Below are 23593 nucleotides of genomic sequence, written 5' to 3' on the forward strand. Positions count from 1 at the left end.
GACGCCGACCCCACGCCATGACCCATGACCCTGGCCTCCACGCCGTGACCCGGCCTCCACAGTCAGGCCACGCCGAGCCCTCCTCCGATCCGCCGAGCGCCTTGGTCGGTCCTCCGCTGCCGCCGCGCCGCAGCGTCGATCGGCTGACCCGGTGGGGCCGCCTGCTTCCGGACAGCCGGCGTCCGGTCTGGGAATCGACGCCGTTTAAATCCGCGGCGCAGATCGCCGTGATACGTCACCGACTGGCCGGCCACCTGGGAGCGGCAGCTGTCGGCATCACCGCGAGACTCACTCTCGGCCGCCGCCGGTCGTCGCAACGGCGAGCTATCCGCGCGTGAAGCAGACGGAAGTCTCCCCGCTATTGAGAATCGCGGGCAGATGGAAGAGCTGTGTTCGGTGCCAGCTTAAGTGACTCGCGATCGGACGGGCGGCGCAGAAATGATTTTCGGCGCTGCTCAGCGCGGAGGAGATCGGAGCATTTCGGATTGGGGGGAAGAAGACACGTGGAATCGGGAGGAAGCTGAAATGAAACACAGCCGTTTTGGAGATTATCTTCCATTGCAGTGATCAATATAACGTGCCTAATCCAAGCTTGCTGGTGAGTGATAAATAACACTTGAAGGAGGTAAACCAACTAAAATGAAATTTACCCTTATGTGTACAGAGTTGAGATGCTGATTTTCAGCCTTTATTATGCCAGAAAGTCTATACTTTTTAAGCTATATATATATATAAATATATATATATATATATATATATATATATATATATATATTATATACTTAGGTGTACTGGTAGAACGACCTTATAAAACAAAAATTGATTATATTGCCAGCACTCCACGCTTCAAATTGAGCTTATGATTACGCGTGAACAATCTGGTAAGCACAGATTGAAACGCCGAGTATTAACAATATAATCATTCTTTGTTTCCTTAAGCCCCTAACCAGTACATGCTGGCTCATTAAAGGTCGATTACTCAGCATAAAAAATCCAATTTCATAATGTCGAAGAATCAGAAGCTGTAGACTTTTCCTGTTTACACCAAGTACAGCATTTACCCTGGTAATACCAACAACATCTGTGCTCTGGTAGTGAGTTATTTGTTGTTGACCAGGTCTCCACCCTTTTAAGGGCACCTCAAAGCCGTAGACTGCAGTATACGCAGTACGAAAAATGTTTTGTCTGTCTGTCTGATGAACAAGAGAACGGTCAATATCTAGCGCACTTACGAGAAGAACAAACAATTTATTGCGGAACGAACAAAACCGCTAAGTATGCATGAATACATGTGATTATAGCGTAAATGGTAGGGTTCGCATTAAGGCATTCCAATACCCCATTCTCAGATGTAACGAGCGGTTCGAACGTTCAGTACCGAAGCTGAAGCGCACGGGTACCACAAAATCCAAACAACACACGTTGAGGTATCACAGATATTGCCATGGGAATGTTCAGCAGTAGGCATTCTTAAAACGCGCCGACCCTTCTGACGAGAATGCGGTATAAGCGCGCTCAGCATGTCCGGGAGATAACTGTCGCAGGGCGTATTGCTGAAACTCCAGGCGCAACATTCACATAAACAAACGCAAAACACGTCAACTAGACAGTGTCCTCGAAGCAAACAAGTGCAGGCACCTTCACGAATGCTACGCACTTTGCAGCTAAGCCGAATCGTAAACGGCCTATTGGCTCAGCACGCCTGATCCCCAAAAGCAAGGCGGTAGACGCATGTCTGAACAGAACGTTGTTGTCCTGGACTCTTAAACATATCACGAGACGCCGTTCGTATGTCACCTGTACAACGGCTGGTGTTTTTCACCGGGGGGGGGGGGGGGGGGGGAGGGGGAGACGTCGCCGACGATCGTTTCTTGTATTGGCGAGGACGCCTTCGTGGTGGTTGGCTTTGTGGCGATATCCCGTGGCCCAACTGCAGCGTTTGAATTTTATCGGTAACCTAGTATCACGCATTGAGCTTTTCGCTTGGTATCGGTTTGTTGTTCGGGTTAGACATTAACAGTCAAGACCCCGCTTAAACAACGGTACGCAATTGAATTGTTTTGGTGAGCTGTGCACACTAAGTTAGCTTAACGGTCGGCGCAGGGCATGCGGTAAGCAAAACTTAGTTACTGCAATACGGTTGTTTGTTGACACCTAAAACATATTGGAATAGAGGGACAAAATAACGCGTTTTGAATAGCAATTTGGGAATGAAATAGCCTGAGAAAAAACTCCGTCTCTTTTAAGGTACGTATCAAGATGCTTACCGCTCGCAATGCCTAAATCGTTAGATACCGTAGTCAATATTTACACTTCAACGGCAGGCACAAAACAATTGTTGGTATTGCTATCAATCCAACCAATGATCTATCCGGCATCCTTCATGTCAGCGGTCTCACATAAATGTCATGACACTGAACTATACGAGCCTGATACCCAACCAAATCGTCTACAGCGTATTTCAGGGCGGTGATCCTGGTGAAGTGTCGGTCCGCTCCACTTCCTAAGCAACCGTCCTGAAAGTGAGATTCATAGATCGATGCCTAACTCGTCTTCTGCATTCTGGTTCCAGAGTTAAGACCCACGGAAAAGTTATCACCCAATGCTTCACCTTCGGTGGCTACGCCACAAACAACTATCGCGTCAGCGAACAGTTGCGCTCACTGGTCGTCCCGGGTCGCGTTGTCAACGCACGTGCTCCGGACGCGCAAGTCGCCGCTATAGCCTCAGGCGGTCGGACTAAATCGAAACGACGGCCAACAGCTGATCGCAGGGTGCGCTTGAACCAGTGACGTCACGCACCAGCGACGTCACGCACCTGCGACGTCACATACCCGTGACGTCACGCCCCAGCGCTGCCATTCGCTGCCCCACCAGAGATCCATGAGTGGCGTCACGCACCACTGACGTCACGCACCGCCCGCTGCTTCACCAGAGATCCATCACGCAGCTAGCGGTGAAGGTCACGAGCGCCGAGAGCCCTAGCACAGGTGATTCCAGCCGGTTCACGCGCGAGGACACGCCATTCCGGCTCCTTGCTCCCCTCTTCCAAGTTCCTCTGGTGCATAGTCCTCACGATAATCCTCAATCCGAAGCCGGGCCACGGCCATTGGTTCTCACAACACGTGCGCAAAGATAAAAATCGATACTCGACCGAGTCTGATCACTTGATCATATCGTCTATTTCGTTCTCGATCTGGGACGTGCTATCCCGCCGCCGCGCGGGTGTCAGCGGCTCCATCACGCTGCCTCCTGACGGCGGCCGGTCCAAGCCCTGCGGGCACGGATCAGGGTCACAGGGGTCACGGAGGTCACGGTCAGAGCATGGTATCACCGAAAGAGGGGTCATGGGGTCATCGGTCAGGTCGGCGGCAAAAGCTCAGAACGAGCAGTATTGAGAGATTCAACGCAATTGAAAACGAGGCCGGGTAAATAGCGCATGCTACAGTGCGACGAACTTCAATGTCGCCTGTTCTATATGTGCATTTCGTCTCTTACCTTGGGATCTAGAAGCACCTCTCCGGTGTGCTGAGTGCCCCTCCCTCCCTTAATGGGAGGCAGAACAGGCACATTGCTGATCTCATCTGTGACAAAAGCACAAAGGAAAAATAGCGACAACAAAGCAATACATAATGTCCAAGGCCACTAGCAAATCAACTGGGTAGCCTAGCAATGCTCCTTTTAATTATATTATAACTTTTACTGAAATTACAGCTTTTAATGAAATTACAACTTTTAATGAAATTACATCTTTTAATCCGATTACAACTTATCATAATATTATAACTTTTCAGCCGTGCAGGCAGACAGCGCCCCACAAGGCGAGCCGAGCTAACGGCAATGCGGATCAACAGAGGTCTTCATCGACAGCGTGCTTGTAAAACACACGCTGGACTGCTCGACGTGTTCAGGGATGGGGACGACAGCACGTTGCTTTAAAATGGCACACACATACAAGTGGATAATTGCATTAATGCTTGCTTCGGTGATGGCGTCAATGGCATAACACGGCAAGCGGGAAAGCCTTGCCGTCGTTCTGGCCTCATTCAAGGCGCGCATGTAACCGAGCAGGCTGAACGTCGATGTTCGGAGGCTAGAGCTCACACGTACCTCTTCGGGCAGTTCAAAATCTGCTCTCCTTTAAAAGCCCAGCCAGACAGTTTCATTAGCTACATGAGTAGAAAGTTGCGGCATCTTCCAATACACGCGATCAGGTGTCAGCTTTATGGTAGTGCTCCAAGGCCTTCTTACTTCAGGGGTGTAGGATCGTGTCCAGCTGGATATAGAGGACGAAATGGAACTGACTGGATCAATTCATGGATCTTGCGATCCGATGCACTGACATTTCGATGCAGATTGGATGGGTAAAGGCTGTAAATGCTCCGATTCGGGTAGGACTTTGGATTGACAACTGTCAAAACGCTAAGCTAAGAAAAATCAATATTTAGTCCGAAATCAAAACAGTTGACAGCTGGGCTTCTCTGTATTGAGACTGAGCGATATTCTCACCAAGTCTTTAACTTTTAGTTTAAATCTTCATGTCTGTATTACATCAAACAGCTTTTTTGACGCTGGCTGCATTAGCCTTTGGTTTATTCTGAGTGAATTATATCCGGATCAGATCAGCCTTTCATAAAATTTATGGGTTTCGAGTGGATCTGGACCCTCTTAGGCCGGACTCAAATTGGAGCAAATCTAACAAAATGTATTAGCTTCGTAGTCTGAATGAAGAGTCCCCCCACCTCTCGAGCTTACTACTGGACTCTGACAAGTTGATGGCGACCCAATGCAACCTCAGAAATCGCTTTCGTAGACGATTAAAAAATAACACAAACAACAATGAAATAAATATTGAAAAACTCCGGACCATGCAAGAGGATCATTGCAAAATTGCTACACCATTCGTTCCCACATAACCTATGGAATACAAATACTGAAAAGCAAAGCAAAGCTCTGGGGTGGGCCTCAATTTTTTCCGAATGGCAAAATACGGTGACACAAATCCGAAGAAACATCCGCATCCTAGCGTGCTTTAAGCAGGGCAGGTTTTGCGAAACAGGGTGCGCTATTGAGGCATTACCGCACGCTCAGCTGCTAAGGATATCACCTCGCTTGAGAGCTGCATTGAGCAGGCCCAGATGACTCCTAGAGGGAGGGGGAGGGGTCGGGCTCAATGGAAGCTGAGGCCCGTAGAAATAGTTAACGTGACGCCCCTGCGTTACACCGTCGTTGACCTCGAATTTGCAAAATTGTATGCCAGCTTTGGATCACTGTTACGGCACAGTAACCCGGAGTAAGAAGCCCAAGCGGGGCAGTATTCTCTTGTCTTTGTTTGTTTGGGCTGAATAGCTGCTTTAGCTATGTCTCGCCAGCTGGAAGCCGGCTCATACACGCCAGCTCGGATCGGAGGGCATCATAGATGGCGCGTCGATCAGACGCGGCTCGTCGACTAAGCGCGTTCGGCTCGCCGTGCCCTTGGCATAGGTGGCGCGTCAGTCTGCGCTGGTCCGCGAGCCCAGGCGGGGTCGGCAGTCTGACACCATGGCGCTACAGCGGGCCTCACACCTCCGCTGTCAGAACTGGGGCCGTAGCCCAACTGGCTGGTCATTCAGTAAACTGGGTTCGGTTAGGTTAGGTTAGGTTGGGCCGGTAGGTCGGTTTGAGGGCCCTACCAAGGTCGGAAGGTCCGCCGCCGCCGCTGCCGGCGCCGGGCGCCTCCTCCTCCTCCTCGCCGTCGCTGATGAAGTTGGGGTGCGCCGAGGGTCGCGTCACGGGGCCGGCGGAGCGCCGCACGCGGCTCGGCTTCGGCGTGATCAGGCTCCGCTGGTCGTCATTCCGTCTGCCAAGCACACGCGCGTCACCAACGGATCTGTGGCGGCAGGCAAGCACATGCGCGTCACCAACGGATCTGTAGCGGCAGGCAAGCTCACGCGCGTCACCAACGGATCTGTGGCGGCAGGCAAGCTCACGCGCGTCACCAACGGATCTATAGCGGCAGGCAAGCCGAAACGCGCCACCAACGGATCTGTGGCGGCAGGCAAGCTCACGCGCGTCACCAACGGATCTGTAGCGGCAGGCAAGCCGACGAGCGTCGCCAACGGATCTGTAGCGGCAGGCAAGCACACGCGCGTCACCAACGGATCTGTGCCGGCAGGCAAGCACACGCGCGTCACCAAAGGATCTGTGGCGGCAGGCAAGCTCACGCGCGTCACCAACGGATCTGTGGCGGCAGGCAAGCTCACGCGCGTCACCAACGGATCTGTGGCGGCAGGCAAGCTCGCGCGCGTCACGAACGGATCTGTGGTGGCAGGCAAGCTCACGCGCGTCACGAACGGAATCTGTGGCGGTAGGCAAGCGGTCCGAAGTGTCAAGCCACATGTGTATACGCCGCGCGTCATTCCGTCTGCCAAGCACACGCGCGTCACCAACGGATCTGTGGCGGCAGGCAAGCGGTCCGAACTATCAAGCCACGCATGTATACACCGCGCGAGCGACGGGTCATCTTGCTCGGACGTCTCTGCAAGCAATCTGGCAGAAACGGGAGGCTGCTCAAGCGGGAGAACATCTCTGGCAGTCGGCCTACCTCGTGGCGATTAGGTAGCTGGAGAAGAAGGCACCACCAGCGCCGGCGCCAGCGCCAGCACCGGTACCAGCACCGGCGCCAGCGCCGGCACCGGCGGGGCGATGTTAGCACTGCACTGACCTGCAGCAGGAACAACTGCCGATGGTGCAGAAGAATATGCGGAGGAGGCAGAAGAGCACGCCAGAGCCAATAAGGCTCGGGCCGATCAGCTTCAGCTCGTCCGTCTGAAACCTGCCCAGACGAGGGGGATAGGCGTCAGTAATCAGCACCAACAGGTGTCAGTTACCAGTCCCAACAAGCGTCAATCACCAGTGCCGACAGGCGTGAGTCATCAGCACCGACAAGCGCCAGCCACCAGCACCTACGGGCGTCAGTCTCCAGCCCCGACAGGCGTCAGACACCAGTCCCGACAGGTGTCAGTAATCAGCATCTGCAGGCGTCAGTCACCAGCACCAAAAGGAGTCCCGACAAACGTCAGTCACCAGCACCAAAAGACGTCAGTCACTGACACTGACAGACGTCAGTCACCAGTCCCAACAGGTGTCAGCCATCAGTACCAAAAGACGTTGGTAACCAGCACCGTAAGACGTCAGCACAGACACGTGGCATCGGTGCGGACACTCGCCAGTGGCATCAGTCGTTGCTGGGCACACTGCCGAACGCGCGGCGCGGGCACCGGACCAGCATGGACCCCAGAATAACAATAGGACCGACGCATTCAATGTCTCACACAACACCTGTCAGCTGCTAGACAACAGCCCTCCACGCGATGGGCAACTGGACAAGAGCACTGATTAGCCATTTACCAACGCAATTAACGAATGAAACGGAAACACCTGGTTAGTAAAACCATTAATGACCTTGGCAGATAGAACATCATGAATGCAGCAATAAAATGTTGTGCTAATGGAACTTGAGATATTGCGGGTTCTAAACGACTCCAATCAAGTCGGTTGGCCGCGAGCAGGGGTGTAGTTTACCATTCAGATTGAATCCCCAGCCCCCCCCCCCCCTCCCCCACTTGTGCTCAGGCCCGCCAACTTCAAAAAGGAAATGGGCGAAATCCGGCGTGAAAGTCGTTTGTTGGCTGAATTTAGCGGTAAGTTGCATGATGTTTCAGTGTTCAGCCCCCAAACTGATTTCACAAAACAACGTCCCTGGCAGCGGGAAGTTTCTCACGGCGATTACGCCGTCCGCGACCCATTCAACCGGCGTTACGCTTTCGGACCATATCCAGAAACTTGCTCCGTTCGTCAACAGTGCCTGCGCTCCCAAGTCAACCCGATTTGTTTCCAACACGTCAGTTATCCTGTCATCTGACCTTTTAACCCCTGAATGGGCTCAGCACCAATCACGCCACCGACTTATACAACGCACTCGATAACTCTGAATCACCCGCCGTCGCTGTTATGGCCGGCAGGCCCGCACCGTTCGATTGAAGGTGGATGTTAATGCCATTTGCCCTAGATGCCATTTGCCCTAGATGCCATTTGCCCTAGATGCCATTTGCCCTAGATGCCATTTGCCATGCCATTTAATGCCATGCCATTTAATGCCAATGCTAGATGCCATTTGCCCCGGTCGCACCGTGACGTCGCAGGCATTGATCGGGGCGTCAAACGCCACTGCCGCGACGGTGTTCTTCTACACTCCCCCGTGGCGTGTCAAGTCGGACAACGGTCGAGCCCGGTCGCGGCAAACAAGCCGCGGCGGAACGGCGCAGCTCACGCATGTGTCAACGGTGGCTTTATCGGCTTGTTTCGCCCGACGTTGTTTACGTGGACAGCCTTGCTCAGAAAAACGACCCAGTACGGTTTACTGCGAGGCATCCAGCAGTCAGATATTGCTGTTGCATGTGCCGGTTCTGTCCACTGTTACGACGCGATTGTCGTGCGTGTCGTAACACACGATAGTATCCTGATCGGTGCAAAAGGGGGGAACCGGGCCGGCGGCTAGACGGCGACCCCCAGCATCGAAAAACAGACAGATGCTGCTGCTGGTGCGCGCGGAACGCGACTGCCTTACGAGTCATGGCCAAACCGCCGCTGCTGGCCTGTGGTCGCGTCAGATAGACAGGTCACAGGCAGACTGATACTTGCATGCTACCTCGCTGGCCACGGCTGAATCATTCGTGTTGCCTTTTGAAATCACCTCAGGTGCCGACCGTGCGCACTCCGCGGTACACTGGCGTCAACTTTCGCTGAACCCGGTGCCTGCTCTTCAGCATGTAGGACACCTGCACCCGCAACTTCACTACGTGGAAGGGTAACCTTTTAGCTGCACCATTCACATGCGGGGGGCAAATTTACGATATGTGGTATCAGAGGATCAAGATATGTGAAGCAAGACCTCCAACATTGGTATCAACGGCAGGCTATATCGACTCCATGCCTGCCTGGCTCCTTTCCATGGCTCATGACCACTGCAGCCCATCCCTCCCCTCAAATTAATATATCCATTGTTCCCTATTCCGCGCTCTTCCTGTTTGGCACCTGACTTGACCCCCGCTCCGAGGTCGGCACCCACTCCCACCTTTACCCCCGCTTTCCGTATCTGAAACCGTCGCCGCCTGTACCATCCGCTACCCCTACCTAGCACGCCCTCCACGTGTACTCACCCCCGCTCCCCGAGGCCGACAAAGGTGATGATGAGGCCAACGGCTACCATGCCCAGGCCGACATACAGCACAATGTTGGCCGCGGAGGAGGCCGTGAAGCCTCCCTGGCCATCCTTCTGCAGCGACGACTCCACGTCCTCCACCTGGCGGGCGGCGTCAGGCGTCACCCACGCGGCTTCCATGACGTCGCCCATGAGGCTCACATGGCATCACACATGATAATCCCATGATGTCACCCATGACGCTCACATGGCGTCACACATGATGTTCCCGTGGAGTCACCTATGCGGCTCCCATGGCGTTGCCCGTGATGCGTTCATGGGGTCATTCATGCAGCTTCCATGGCGTCACCCATGAGGCTCCCATTTCGTCACCCATGAGACTGCCATGCGTCACCCAGGCGGCTCCCATGACGTGGCCAATGCTACTGTCATATCGCCACCCACGCAACTCCCATGACGTCACCCATGTCGCCCTCATGGCGTCACCCACGCGGCTGCCATGGCGTCACCATGCATGTGCGTCCACTCACACTGGAACAGAGCATAAAATAGAGGCCGCCCGGGTGCCCACACGCTGCTTGTACGTCACTGACGCTGCGTGGTGTGGGGCTTGTTTAGTACAGGCAGGGGCCATGGCGGTGTAGTGTTAGGGTTCTCGCCTCTGGGCTTTGCGGTCCGTGGTTCGGGTCCCCGCCACAATCAGCACCTTATTGCACATGGCGCCCTGTGAAGCCATCCCGTCTCGAAATGGCCTTGGCGGTCGGTGACGCGCAAAACTCAAACGATCATTTTTAGTAGGTGCAAGACGCCGTGGTCATACCCAGAGACAGACAAAAACTGGGTCGCCAGATATGGTCCTGTGCAGTTGGGGCTGCCTGGGCGGGTGTGCTGACCTGGTTTTTCCGTAGCCAGCGTTTGTGTGCAGCCGAGGCGAGGGACTTGTACTCCTTCACCTCGCCACCGGTGCCCGGCTCAAGCGTCCCCTCCCAAGCCTGCTTGCCGTTCGGGAGCTGAAACGGAGGGCGCCGGGTCAAGCTGAGAGGTCAGGTCGGAGCCGGATCAAGGGGGCAGGCGCGCTGAGAAGTCAGGTCGAAGCCGGATCAGGGGGGTGGGGGGGGGGGGAACGCGCTGAGAAGTCAGGTGGAGCCGGATCAGGTGGAGACAGAACACGCTGAGAGGTCAGGTGGAGCCGGATCAGGGGGAGACAGAACACGCTGAGAGGTCAGGTCGGAGCAGGATCAGGAGGGGGACGCGCTGAGAGATCAGGTCGGTGCCAAATCAGAGGATCAGGACGCGCTGGGAGGTCAGGTCGGAGCCGAAGCAAAGGGTCAGAACGCGCTGAGAGGTCACGTTAGCGGCCAAACAGGCGTACATGACACAGTCAGTCCAGTCGCAGACACAGTCCAGTCAGACACAGTCACAGACCGAAATGTCAGGCCAGCGTTACAACAGCCGTGAAGAACACGCTGGAAGGTGAGGTCAGCAGGAGAAGGCGCCACAGACCATATGCAACTAGAAGCCATGATCTCCGCGTGTCTTCAGCATTGAATGAATGATAAGAAATTCTGTATTGCATCTTTGTCACATACCTGATGAACATGAACAAACATAATGCATTCTGCAACAGGGCAGACACAGCGTGTACAGCTGTGCATGCAGCAATCACCGGAGGATATTGCAGCTGCAACCTCTCCCGGGCTGTTGTTGATCACCCAACAACTCACATGAGGTGATGGCCACAGCAGGGGTCATACTTCAAAGAATCGAACATTTAGGTCCTCTATTTCTGACGAATATACATGAAGAACATCTGCCTGTGCCAATACCCGTTCCGATGACCGAGTGATACTGTATATTTATAAATTGCGTGGAAATGGTGCCGCATCGGTAGGTCATGGTCCCTTTTCTTAACAACGCGTCTCTTGCAGCAAATATTGAGCCACATTCAAAAGCTGACTAATGTGAGCGCAACGAGCGCAATGCACGCAGTGGACGGTATGGACACAACGGTCGTTCAGAACGGTCTCAGCCGAGCGTAAACGCCACTGACGTTAGTCCAATTCACGCCAATAATAGACCCGGCTGCAACTAGCCCTCTATTCTTGACCGGAGTGGGATGATGAATACCGCTACAGGCTATTTAAGCGTATTACGCCAGCGTTGGCTTCATGGTGGACTGACGTTGGTTCGCCATTCAACAAATAGTGCTGTGTCATAATGACTTCGGGCGATTGCAACGGCGACTTGGTTTGGATCGATGGTTAGTGTTGTCGTAGCATGGTCAGAGTTTATCACACGCCGATGAGCTGTTTTGTCGGCTCCTTGGCGTGCTTCAGGATAAAATGCGGTTCCAGGAAAACCACTGTTTCATACCATTATGTAAATTGTCACTGAAACGCACGATGAGCACTCTCCCAGCATTAACCGATTGTTGTACTCTTGTTGTTGTACACCAAAAGTATTTGGGGAAAGAAAAGCAGGTGCTGAACTGTCACCAACACAACAAATGCAAACCCTATCATCACGCGGTGAAATACGCAAGGGTGCATCACATGTGTATTTTTCCCTTTTGAAGGAGTCTGAAAGCTAATCTGAAAACTGACCAAAAGTAAATGAGTAGAAATGTCTCAAATTTTCGCACAGACCATCCCAGATATATCATTTTTCATAAGTATTTTACCATGATGTTAAGAGACAAACAACGAACCTTATTTGGTACACATATCTCAAAGGTATTTGACTGCTGCATTGACATTTCGTATGTGGTCAGTCACGTTTTGGTGACCTTGGAGCTTACATACCGAGCTATCGTATAATATTTTGTGAAGCGTTTCATCCTATGTTTACTTAGTCTTTTCCGTGACCGCACAATCAAGGCCATGCAGTGAGCAAACAGTGCATCCACAGATGTCACGCAATGCTTTTAATGTCAACTTTATTAAAGCTTTCGTCTGTTGCTACACTCCGCGAAGCAAACACCTCTAACTCTACATCTCAGTCGACTGAAAATGGAAATGTGTTGCTCAGTCTGGGTCGAATCGCACTTGAAGCCGATTCTGCTCAAGCGATATCTAGAGCATGTTCAAGAGCCATAAAGAGCTCGCCCATTAGCTGAACAAACCCTGTCATCCATGGCGCCCACAGATGCCCTGGTTTCGACTGAAGGGTACAGGCCATTTAGCTTGGGCTGCATTTCCAGTTCGAGCCAATGGGAGCAAAGACTGTCCCAAGAATGTTTAGCTTGAACTCGACGCATTTTAAATTTGTCGATGTTATCCAGCCAACCTCGGCTATATTTTTCAATTTGTGTAACTTTTTTAACTTTTTAACCTTAACTTTATCTAACTTTTTTAAACAATTTATTTTTATTTTTCCAGTTTCATATTGAAGGCAAACGACGGAGCGCCAGAGGTGGGTTTATGTTGGCTATACTCTACCCAGCCTGATCAAAGGGGCACCGCTCACCTGACCAGTCCGGCTTTACGTCCACCACTCATGAACAAAGGTCACGTGACGCTAAGCCAGCCTTAAGTGCATGCCGTGCGACCGTGAACAGAACAACGCTACTGGGGCCTGATGACGTTCATCGCCGGTACTCACACCACGGACAAAGTGCAAGCTTCGCCCTGAGGAACTGGAAAGCTAGACAGGCTTATCGTGCCGAGTGTTCCTAAGCCGACGGGAGTTATGGGCAAAGCCAGGCATCGAGTTTGGGGACCTCCGGTACAATTTCCACACGATCAGGGCATGCCGCATTTTTGGTCCGCAAAGACGGTGAGCCACCAAAGTTCAGGCTGCCTGCACTTCGTCGCGGATATGCTACACTGACCTTGATTAAGACCCCCTAGCTCCGAGCGTGAGGACTCGAGATTAACATCATGTCCCTGTGGACGGGCGCTGCCGTCGCCGCCGCCGCCGTCACGGCCACATTTCTCCGTATGACGTCAGCGTTTGTGTGCTCGTGTTGCCCGCACGACCCCATGCACTTCGGGTCAATACCCAGCTGGCATCGGTACCATGGGGCTTGGTGGGGAGGGGCACATCCTGCACAACGACGGCAGCAACACGCGCTCAAGCACCCGAGGCTGGTGAGCGGATATTGTAAAGCGAGCGTTTCATGAGGGCGGGACTAGCTAACTTCCTCGCACGTTCCGACGTGGAATGTGCTGCTGGTGGGTGGGGTTTAAAAAATGTCAGATGTTTGACAAGCAGATGGTTGTTATTTGGTGCGAGGACTGCGGATGCCTGTTTGTTTGTTGCGGATGATGATAGTTATCATGCGCCGTGACAAGCGCACGTTCGTGGTAATTTATTTTGCTTTGATGGAAGGCTGTTCCACGGTGCTGTTGATGAAGGTGGAACTTGTCAGTGAAGTATGCGGGCTGTTTAGAAATAGCGTAATGCCGTCGTGTGGATTTAGACAAATGATTTGACGGTGCCCGCTTAACGGAGGTTGGATTGCTCATTCACAAACACTCAAATTATTAGCAGATGGTCCCAAAGGCGTTGGGACTATTCAAGTGTTTTGGCTTTGACGCATCACGTGAGATCACTCCCAAAAAGACGATTTTCGTTACGATAACATGGCTGGGTAATTTGCAAGTTACCTTGGCGTTTGCATAATGTCGACCTTGCCCGAGGCGTGGCGATTATTGCCATGTTAAGTCGTTCTAATCGCTTCGTACGTTCTGTACGCCTTTCCTCCAATCATTCCGTAACACTGCGTAAAGTGTGATTACAACGCGTTAATATCATCCCACATCTTTTTGACTTGCCACATCTGTTCTGGTTCGGATTCGGCTGACTCGACCCAATCATAACATACATCATAACGACATCTCGCTGCGTGACCATACTAAGCCAAAGGAAGAGAAATTGATAAGCCTTCATACATTGTTCGAGAAAACTGAGCCAATGATAATTCTGAACGTAAGATCTTCAGAATAAATGCGGTTCTGTACACAAGCGTAACTTGATCTCTGGACGCAATGCGTATCTGAGCTACTGTCAGTGCAAAGACGATAACGGGCTGGGTTGCGAGGTTGCATACATTTCAGAATGCATACCAATGCTGCCAATAATGCTGCCAATACCAATGTTAAAAAACCGCAGACTCCTGCACTTTTTGAAGGCGCGAAGTGCATTTACTGAGGAGAACGAGGTCTCTGATAATCCGTTGATTGTCAAAGCGGTAAACTGCAGCAAAAGCTGCGCAAATCACCACAACCGCACGAAACGTCCCGCTGAGATTTCGCGGCATTCCTCGCATCAGCTGGCCAACTCACCACAGTTCCTCCTGCCTCGCTCCATTACGCAGTCGAAACAGCGCGGCGGCCCGCTCTAGCCGGGCACCATCAGCCGCCGCCGCACAGCGTCAGACGCTGACGCACAGACACGGGCGCGAGCTGCGGACCGCGGACTGCGGCGACCGTGTTGGGCGATGTGCTTGACACCAGTGTAGCTGTCAGGCGACTGACAGTCGGGCAGTGCACAGGTACAGGCGGGCGGTGGTGGTGCATTATTGAGGACTGTGGGCGCGGGCGTGGTGCGACACAGGTACTGACGCTGGGAACATCGCCCTAATGAGCTGTTTCCGATATGAAGACGATGATGGAATCCCTCACGAAAAACGGAAATAGGTCAAGTCGTCTTTACACAAGATCTTCCTGCGCATCTACTAGCTGATCTGAACACGGCCGAGCTTGTCGGGAGGCATTAACTACCAAGTCCTGGTTACAACAGGCTGATTAGGAAAAATATCCCTTCAGTCATGGGGACCGCTCTGCCCTAAGCCAATCAAAATGGGACAAAGCCGGATAAAAGGATTCCGCTCGTCCGCCGGCCAACCCGTCGCCAATAGTCCAATGGGTAAGAGTACCTGCCTTCCGATCACCCAACTGTGACGGGGTGGGTTCGATTCTCTTCAGACGCGAGGCTCTTTTGTCTCTGACTGGGATTGCCTGCGGCTGGTGGCAGCGGCTGAGCTAAAGGCCAAATGACGTCAGAGTGCCGCGCCAAATATTGCAGCACGTCAACCTTTCGCCGCAAAACCCTGTCATTCACCCGGAACTTGATCGGACGAGGGGGGGGGGAGGGGTCAGAGCTCGTGCAACAAGCGTAGCTGCTTACGAAGGCACTGATCCCAGAAATTCATTCAATCAGAAGTCTCGTACTAAATATTAAAACAACAAACTCATGAATAGCAAATACAGTAAGTCATAGGCCCAACGAACCGGCGAAGAGATTGAAAACAAGTAATTTGTCATGCCAACACCAGTATGTACAGATTTTGCAGGTTCGGTCCAGCTACGGCGCAGGTAACAGAAACACCACGTAACGGTCAACCGAGGCTACAACATACCCAGACAACATATACCCGACTGATGGCTGGGTCAACTACGGTTTTTTTCGGGAATTGGGGGGACATTTCGGGCACATGCTCACAGTAAATTGCTCTCACTTCAAACCGTTCACATTGACTGGATTCATCTGCGCAGAATATATATGATAATATGTATTAGAAATAAGTTTGAAATTGTGGCAGCCACGTCAGCTGATCTTGTGAACTGATACCTTATTGACGGTTACACCCGGCCACCTGCCGGCTTTTTGGTGACTGCTTTAGAAACAGCTAACGAACAGAAAAGTCTCAATCTGGAAAGTTCTGATTACAACAGGTGATGCATGCGAAATACAAGATTATGATCTGTAAAACTGGGTCTGAAATTATGCACAAGCTACGTCAGTTCAACTTGTCAGCTCACAGTTCGTTATATTCGTCGTTTCTATTCGTTATACCGTATATTTGCTCCACTATTGCTTCTTGTGAATCTCAGGAAAAGAGGGCCAGACATCAACCGACCTGCAATGGTTTTGATTCAGGCTAGTGTCGCCACCCGGAATACGGCTCCTGTGCTGTCGAAGCTGAAACCGTACTGCAGTAACACAATCTTGCATTGATTTACAGGAATTGGTGCCGGAGGAGCAGAAATGACTAGCTAAGGGCTCGCTCATTTCTAGCAGAAAAATGCAGGAACCTAATGCAACAAAACACAAAAATTCAGTTCAAGAGGTGTATTATGAATTAATTCCGTTCCATAAGTGGTTGCCTTGTAAAACAAAACAAAAATGTGGCCGTTGTTACACTTTGGGTGCGGAAAACTCACAAGAAGACCGATAGCAGCCCCTTCGAAATAATTTAGAACTTATCTGTTGCGATCCGATGCACTCCATTGCTTTCCGATTCCGACCTCTTAAGTTGCTGCGATTTTCGGCGAGTTGTCGGCGTTTATTTTCTTAAGCACGCGGGGTCGTGGAGGAGCCATCCTCCATCTTCCAAAAGGGTTTGAGACAAATTTTAAGGCTAATTCTCTGCGCTGCGCTCCAAAACTTCTGGTCAACATTGTCCATAATTTGCTTTCCCTACGTTACGCTCAAGGAATTTTTGCTAACTATTACTTCGTCCAATTATTTGGAACCATTTAACCTGTAATGCACGATTCACTTTCGACATTACATGTAAATATGAACTGGCTTCTACAGTTCCAACTACTTCCCAACTTAAGCGGTACCAAGACAGCACTAAAACTAAACATACGCTGCACGACGAAATTACGAATAAAAAATTACGAATACAAAATTACGACCCTACGAGCCTACAAACTGTAACGAAGCTGAATTATTTACGCCTCGTACTTTTACGTGGCGTAAGTTTATGGGTACGTAAACTCGCTTCATTAAACCAGGCCAAGGTTCAATTAGGAATGAAACGAAATTGTTAGGATCATTTGCCAGTTTAGCATTCCTTGCACAGTGGTCTCAGAGGAGGAATTTCCGAAGGTCTGGCTACGTATAGCCCGGGTGGAAACCCCAGCCGCGTTTAATCACCCATATGGGAGGTCGACGCTTGAGCCATGGCAGGCGATCACAACAGGACACTGGAAGCGTGCCATCCGGCCGATGCCCAAACACATTGCAAACACATATTTCAGTTTGCAGAAGCTGATGTCAGAAAGGCAGGTATTTTGCAAGACTTGAAAACCGTTGATGCTGTCCATGCACCCAGCACGGTTTCGATGGCATCCTAAGACTCATAGTCGGGGAAGAATGGCCACTACAACAAAGGCCGCTTGGAGAAAGCGGCCAGCTGAACGAGCGCCGTTGAGGACGCTACGCCAGTTGACGCCAGCTGAAACAGGCATGAAGCAGAATTTAAGCCTCAGGCATATTACCGTACTTGTTTTAGGTGTTCTGATCTTCTTGAAACATCCATCCGCAGTCCTTTCTGGTCAATAGGCTGTGAGTAAAGCCTTCCTTTGGCCTCGAAACGCGCTGCTTCTGGTAGTGGGTCTGTACACAACACCCCATTAAACTTAAACTGTGGGCCCAAACTGACCTCAGGGACATATCCAGGAAAAGTGCGGTAGACAATACCACTCTCTTACCACAAAGCTATTAGGATCATGGTATACAAATGGACCGCCCTAGCCACCTTAAATTTTAAAATTGCAGCAAATGACAGCTCTGTCACGTGTTTCAGGAGCCAGTTGTAATACGGCCAAAAGCGCGCTCACAAGTGCAGTCATGCATAGTACAAGTATGTATTAATTTAAATCATAGTTGTTGGCACTGCAAATGTTACCTTAAGCAGTTTTAACTGAAAGTCGTGCTATGCCCTATTCCTGAGAGTAGCTTGAGTCTATTGTTCTGGAAAGGGTAAAATAATTGTTCCCAAATCATCTTCTCAGCCCGCATCCGTCCACAGAATCCCCAGAAACTAAAATGTTACCACTTTAACACGTTCTGCGCATGACGGCCAAAACAATGCTACTATGAAAATATATTAACGCGTGCTGGCTTTCCAAACCAGGGTAAGGCCAAAACCTTGTAGAACTGTTAAGGTAAGGAACAACCTTACGACAAACAGAAGAATGCATCATAAATCAGGGGTACCTCAACGATTTCGTACATACATTGATTGCATTTGTAATTTGGGTATTCCAGTTAGTTTGCAACCGCTGCAATATACGTGCCAAGTTACAAACTTTGAATTATGCGGTTATAAGACCGCGCTGATGTAGACTTTGGCGCGATTGCAACGGCGGTGAAAAGATCAATGCCCGCCTGTTACCTGAAGCTGCTGCCAGACGGACAATGGCAAATCTGGTCGGGAGCAGCGATCAGCTTGGCAATGCCACAAAACAATGACAGATATGAGTGGCCAATAGCAGTTATTCCTACAGCCCGGACACGCGGGTGACAGCGTACCGGGTCTGAGACCGCCGCGGAGTTCGCGGCGGAGTTCGAATGTGTCGACTGACGTCTCTGCGCTACCCCCGGCAGGCGAGGTCTGTACTTCAGCATCCTCAAGCTGGCTGCTCTCGGTGTCCCACTTCCTTGGTGCTCTCAGGCGTCCACCTGTAGGTGGTCCGACTCCCGAATTTGTGTTCACACGGGCACTGCGGCACCCCGCATCATCGAACGTTACCAGGCAGAGCCATCTTGACAGGACGGGACGATCTCGAAGATGGTAAGACGAGAGGGGCGGTGCTCGCGACAAAGCCGCCAGGCTAAAGGTGCAGGTCAGGGGGCAGGCGACACCTTTCTGACGTCCAGATTCGCAATCACATATACGGCCACATCCCGGGCGTCCAGTTCAGCCCCGCTCGACTCCAGTTCGGCCCGCTTCACTCCAGTTGAGCTCCACTTCACTCTAGTTCAGCTCCAGCTCAGTTCAGCTCCAGATTAGCCTCAAATCAGCTCCAGGTCTCCAGATCTCTAGAACTTCAGCTCGTCTTCAGACTGTCTCCTGTCCGACTTCAGTCCAGCACCTGTTCTGTTTCAGATCAGATCCAGTGCAGTCCGGCTCACCTCTAGCTCCGCTCAGCCCAGTCCAGTTAAGCTCCAGTCCAGCCCAGCCGCAGCTCCGTTCACCACTCAGCGCACCATATCACACCCGCCGCTGGCGGCAGCAATCACGGGCGGGCACAGCGACGACCCTTGAAGCACACCGACGGCAGCGACAGTTGGCGCGCACCCGTTACGCGCCTATTGCCGTGCGCACGCCTCACGAGCGCGCCGATACCGGGTTCCGACACGGCACGGCGCCATCGATTACCGGCCAAGCCTGGCTGAGCTGTGGTCGCCGCGGACCGGGCGGCTTATGCGGAGTGTAAGTCGACTTGAAGGGCGGCCGGCTAGAGAGGGTCGATCACGCCGGCAGCGTGGGGCAGCAGCCCATTGTTGTTGCCCGTCGCGGGCTTGCGCCGTACATGTCTGATTGTGCTGCTCTTTTGGAGCTGGCAGGCAGTCGTTAATAGAATGGGCCCCGTCCTTTGGAATGGACAATGCGGGCAGCCAATTTTGGAAGATATTGTGCGGGTTTGAGCTGGCTTGGCAGCAGTTGTAGCTGTGTTGCTAACTCCCACGCTTAACAAAATGTTCAGCAGGTAGTGTTTGCAAGGGCCACTGTAGCGACACTGTACCCTTTTGCATGCTTGTTCACCCATTTCAGGTCTATAATCACATTCAGGGGGCGTGCTAACGTTATCATGATTAATTCTGAAGACATATGAGTGGGGATTACCGACGTGACTCTTTGACTCGGCAACCGGATATATTTAAATAAGCTTTATATACCCCGTGTTCAGTGTGCGCATCGCAGTATGTCCAGACATCTGACCTTGACCGCGATCGCATAGTTGTAGGTCAAACATGCCAAGCCTTGGAAGGCCAGTAATGTTAGCGATTGTTTTGCTGCATTTCTACTGATAACGTACACGATATACACAAGAGATATCAAAATATTAATCATTTTGGTGGCCATCATGATGTGGCAAATGACTCCACAGTCCTGGTATCTATGTAAATGGAACATGTATGTGGCACTCAATCAAGCAGGCGTACAGCTAGATAACACAAGGTTTATAAAGCTCCACGCACGACTACGGCATGCTATAAACGTAACCTCAAGGAAACGCACGTAGTAGTTCAGTGTGATCGAGTGGCTTAATTAATTACGGAACAGACGACAGCGATAGCCACCTGTACAGCACAATGTAACAGACATGCATTCTGACTTACACCGTCAAGGAATACGATCTGAGTTTTCTTTTCTGCTGAACGCTGGTATCATCGCCATGAATAATAATATTTGTAATAAGACAATAATGATATAATGAGAGACTAAGATAATCAACAATACCAAAATATCATATCATAGTGTGTATTGATATGAATAATATGACGCAAAATGATATTTCAGAGACGATATAGATGAGAACAAGGGCAGTGCCAATGAAAAAGGATGCCAGACAGACATTTAAGTTCCACGTGTCCATTATGATTCCATTATCATATAATTCCATGATGATACCATCATGATACAACGATTCACACACCATTTCAAACCTCATTCTGCTTTTTCCAGCAAACGGAAAAAGAGCGAGGACTTGCCTTCAATTTGATTGAAAGTAGTCGGCCGCGGACACCAGGAAAAGCCATTGTCGAATGTACTCCTGAAAGCTGTAACCCAACCACCATTTGGATAGGGAAAATACCGTAGCATTGTCTCAGCAGAACCATGCTAACTAATTAACCACCAGTATAAGCGTCATGTTTTATTATTAGTTTCTTTTTGGCACAGTCATACTCTCATTGTCATGAACCTTCTGAGTATCTAAAGGATAACGCTTAATGGTCGTGAAGGCCATTGTTTTGTTTACTTAATAATAATTTCAATGGATCGGGCGGATAGTGACAACTAAGGTCTGTTTTTGCTCCGTTGGTTATTGCACAGGCACTTCTCAACAATGCGTCTTTATAAGAAAAGGACGAAAGTTTAAGTAGAACTACTCAGAATCTACTCGTTTTACGGCGTGAAGCGCATTAACTCTGAATGAATACATAGTGAACAAACACAGACATGTATGCGTGACATATGATTGCAATAACCATACACAACATAGTTTATTGCACATTTCAAAGATACAGTTTTTGAAACTTAAAATAATGTTGTAATGCTAACGATATCAGACACACAGACCCATTGAAACGTGCTTTATGGGCTGGTAAAAATCACGGGAAAATAACTTGTTTTCAAAAGTCTAAAGCAAGTTGCAGTACCTCCATGTTGCTAGGCTGGATTTTTAATGTGGCTGGGCTGGATGAGCTGGTGGCCAAGACCAGTGCGATCGCACATAAGTTTGTTAGATGGTATTGTCATTATAATGTTGTCGGTTATCGACTGAGCAATGGCTTCATTGTCTGCTGACAGCAATTACTTAGGAGCAAAGTGCGTCTAGCAATACTAGCACAAACAGTAATTCCTACGTAATAAAGCAATTACTAAGCAATTAAGAGCTAAGTCAGCAGCTACTAAGCAATAAAGTGTGACCAGGAATCCTAGCGCAAACCAGGGGCGCTCCAAGGGGGATGGCTGGGATGCCTGTTCCCCGGACTTCATCGTTTGTTACCTCAGGTTACTCCCGACAGAAAATAAGAAAAGTTGGCATGATGTGTACTAACCGAGCTCCACCCCCTCCTTTAAGAATATCCTGGCTGCACCCCTGCCGCAAACGGGGAATAACTCCGCTTACTGGAGCGGGCTGCGCATTGCGCGAAAGGGCCTTAGATGCATCGCATAAAGCAGACGAAGTATGAGCTTTCTTACGGCTATTCTAGCTTGGAGAGATGGGTGATGGAAGAATTGGGAGGGAAAAGGGACTCAACCCCCCTCCCCTCCCAGGCGCCGCTAGCGGGAGGTGGACAAAAATCTCCTACCTCATTCGTAACATCAACGTTCACGGTCACGCCTGCGGTGCATAATACAAACAGTCATGCCATTCACGAGAGTAGGGCAGCGCGGAGAGGACGGGGTGGTCTCGTTCCCCAGTGGGAAATATTGACGGTTTTCGTTTTGGCTGTGGCGTTCCAATAGGTGGGGGGGAGCACACGCACCTGAATCGTCCTCTTTAGTTATCCCCAATTGCCGTGCGTCGTCAGCTGGCGCCTGGCGTGGATCACTGTAACGCCCCCGTGCATGCGACCCCAACCGGCTTCCTGGGTGCAATGGGTTTCATCTCACCTTTGGTTTCGGAGGTGGCGGTTCGGTGCCCCACGCTCTGAACGGCGGGTGTGGTGGAAACGGGGGGATTTCCCGCGTAGCCACGTGCCGGGGTAGAGGGTCGAACTTGCCGCTGCCTTTCTTCTTCTTTCGAGTCTTCCGAGTGTTCCTAACGAGGATTGCAGCATGCATGGCGCACGCGGAACTTCAGCTTCCATCTCCTTCCCACAGGTGGCATTACCAGTCCATCATTGGTTTTTGGCTTCTCCGATGCGTGGCAGCACAGTCGCGGTCCGTGAGGTTCAGGCTTCCTTACCACCGTCAGTCCGCTGCTCGTGGAGGCTCTACTTCAGGTGACGGACGCCATCTTGGTTCTCGTGCGCTATAATTCACGTGATAAATTAACGATGCTCTTCGCGACACAGTCCATTTGCACGAGTTATCATCGTACGAACGGGCCGTCCCAATGCGATCAAACGTACCGTTAGCATGGCGCCAAGAACACCTGCCCGTCGTTTTCTGAGCTCACGTGCTTCTGTACGGTGGCCAGGGGATCAAAATTATTGCACGAAGATTAACATAACGTGTGGTTCAGTCGACTTAGCTCCAAAAATAGAGCAGCCTTAAAGCTGCGGAGACTGGGTGGACTAGGCTGCTGGACCCCATAACAAGTAGGCGAATAGGAAATGAATCCATCGCGTTAACGCAGATTTATCGTGTAGTTTACTTGTGTATGCACCCTTGGAGTGATCTCTTGCGTTAGTACTTGCCGCGCAGAATTAAGCAAGGTTCCGAAAATCGCGGTCGGTGGGTAACTGTAATACGCATGGAACAAACACATTGGATTACGGAGAGCATGGTGGAGAACTCGCACAAAACGAGGTTTCATGTGCGCCGTGCCGGAGTCGAGGGATTCCGGTGAAAGGACACCTGGAGCTAAAAGCACCCCGACTGGCGTTGTCCGCCTCAATTGCAGTCTTTCTCGCAGGCACAGTCAGAAACGACCCCATCTGACATGCGCGAACAATGGATCATCACCATTGGCCAGGGGTGGAGGGTTAATTTACAAGCTGATGCAGTTGGCATGGATGTCTGACTGTCACGAGCTCCAGAAACTGACTGGGGCTGAAAGCGGTCTTCGAAATTACCAGCAATACCGATGGGAGAGTAATCGTCGTGCTTCGTATAAAAAGTGTGTTACTCTTGTCCAATCGTGCCCAAGGGAGGTGTTCAGCAAATGAACCAAGCCCTACGCGCTACTCAGGAAACCAGAGACGGTCAAGAGTGTTAGCGAGCTCCGATGCGATGCAGGCCGTCAAGCTGGTGAG

At 51.1% G+C, this 23593-nt stretch overlaps 1 protein-coding gene across 1 annotated transcript; it reads right to left on the reverse strand.

Annotated features, from left to right (window-relative positions):
* Window positions 1–1284: 1284 nt before the first annotated feature.
* Window positions 1285–12335, reverse strand: LOC119113514 (uncharacterized). Its single transcript, XM_037237817.1, has 7 exons — window positions 12324–12335; window positions 10096–10212; window positions 9201–9343; window positions 6704–6814; window positions 5673–5839; window positions 3499–3584; window positions 1285–3274 (listed from the first exon to the last, which is right to left on the reverse strand). The coding sequence occupies exons 1-7, from the start codon at window positions 12333–12335 to the stop codon at window positions 3164–3166; spliced, it is 747 nt and encodes a 248-aa protein (XP_037093712.1). The 3' UTR covers window positions 1285–3163.
* Between the last annotated feature and the right edge of the window lie 11258 nt (window positions 12336–23593).

The sequence above is a fragment of the Pollicipes pollicipes genome, unplaced genomic scaffold (assembly GCF_011947565.3).
Source record: "Pollicipes pollicipes isolate AB1234 unplaced genomic scaffold, Ppol_2.1 Scaffold_7262;HRSCAF=8765_pilon_pilon_pilon, whole genome shotgun sequence".
Classification (NCBI taxonomy): domain Eukaryota; kingdom Metazoa; phylum Arthropoda; class Thecostraca; order Pollicipedomorpha; family Pollicipedidae; genus Pollicipes; species Pollicipes pollicipes.

Coding starts and splice junctions, on each gene's coding strand:
- LOC119113514 (XM_037237817.1), bottom strand. Junction 9,344..10,095: donor GCTGGCTACGGAAAAACCAG/GTCAGCACACCC, acceptor GCCGCCCGCCAG/GTGGAGGACGTGGAGTCGTC. Junction 6,815..9,200: donor GTCGGCCTCGGGGAGCGGGG/GTGAGTACACGT, acceptor TCGTCTGGGCAG/GTTTCAGACGGACGAGCTGA.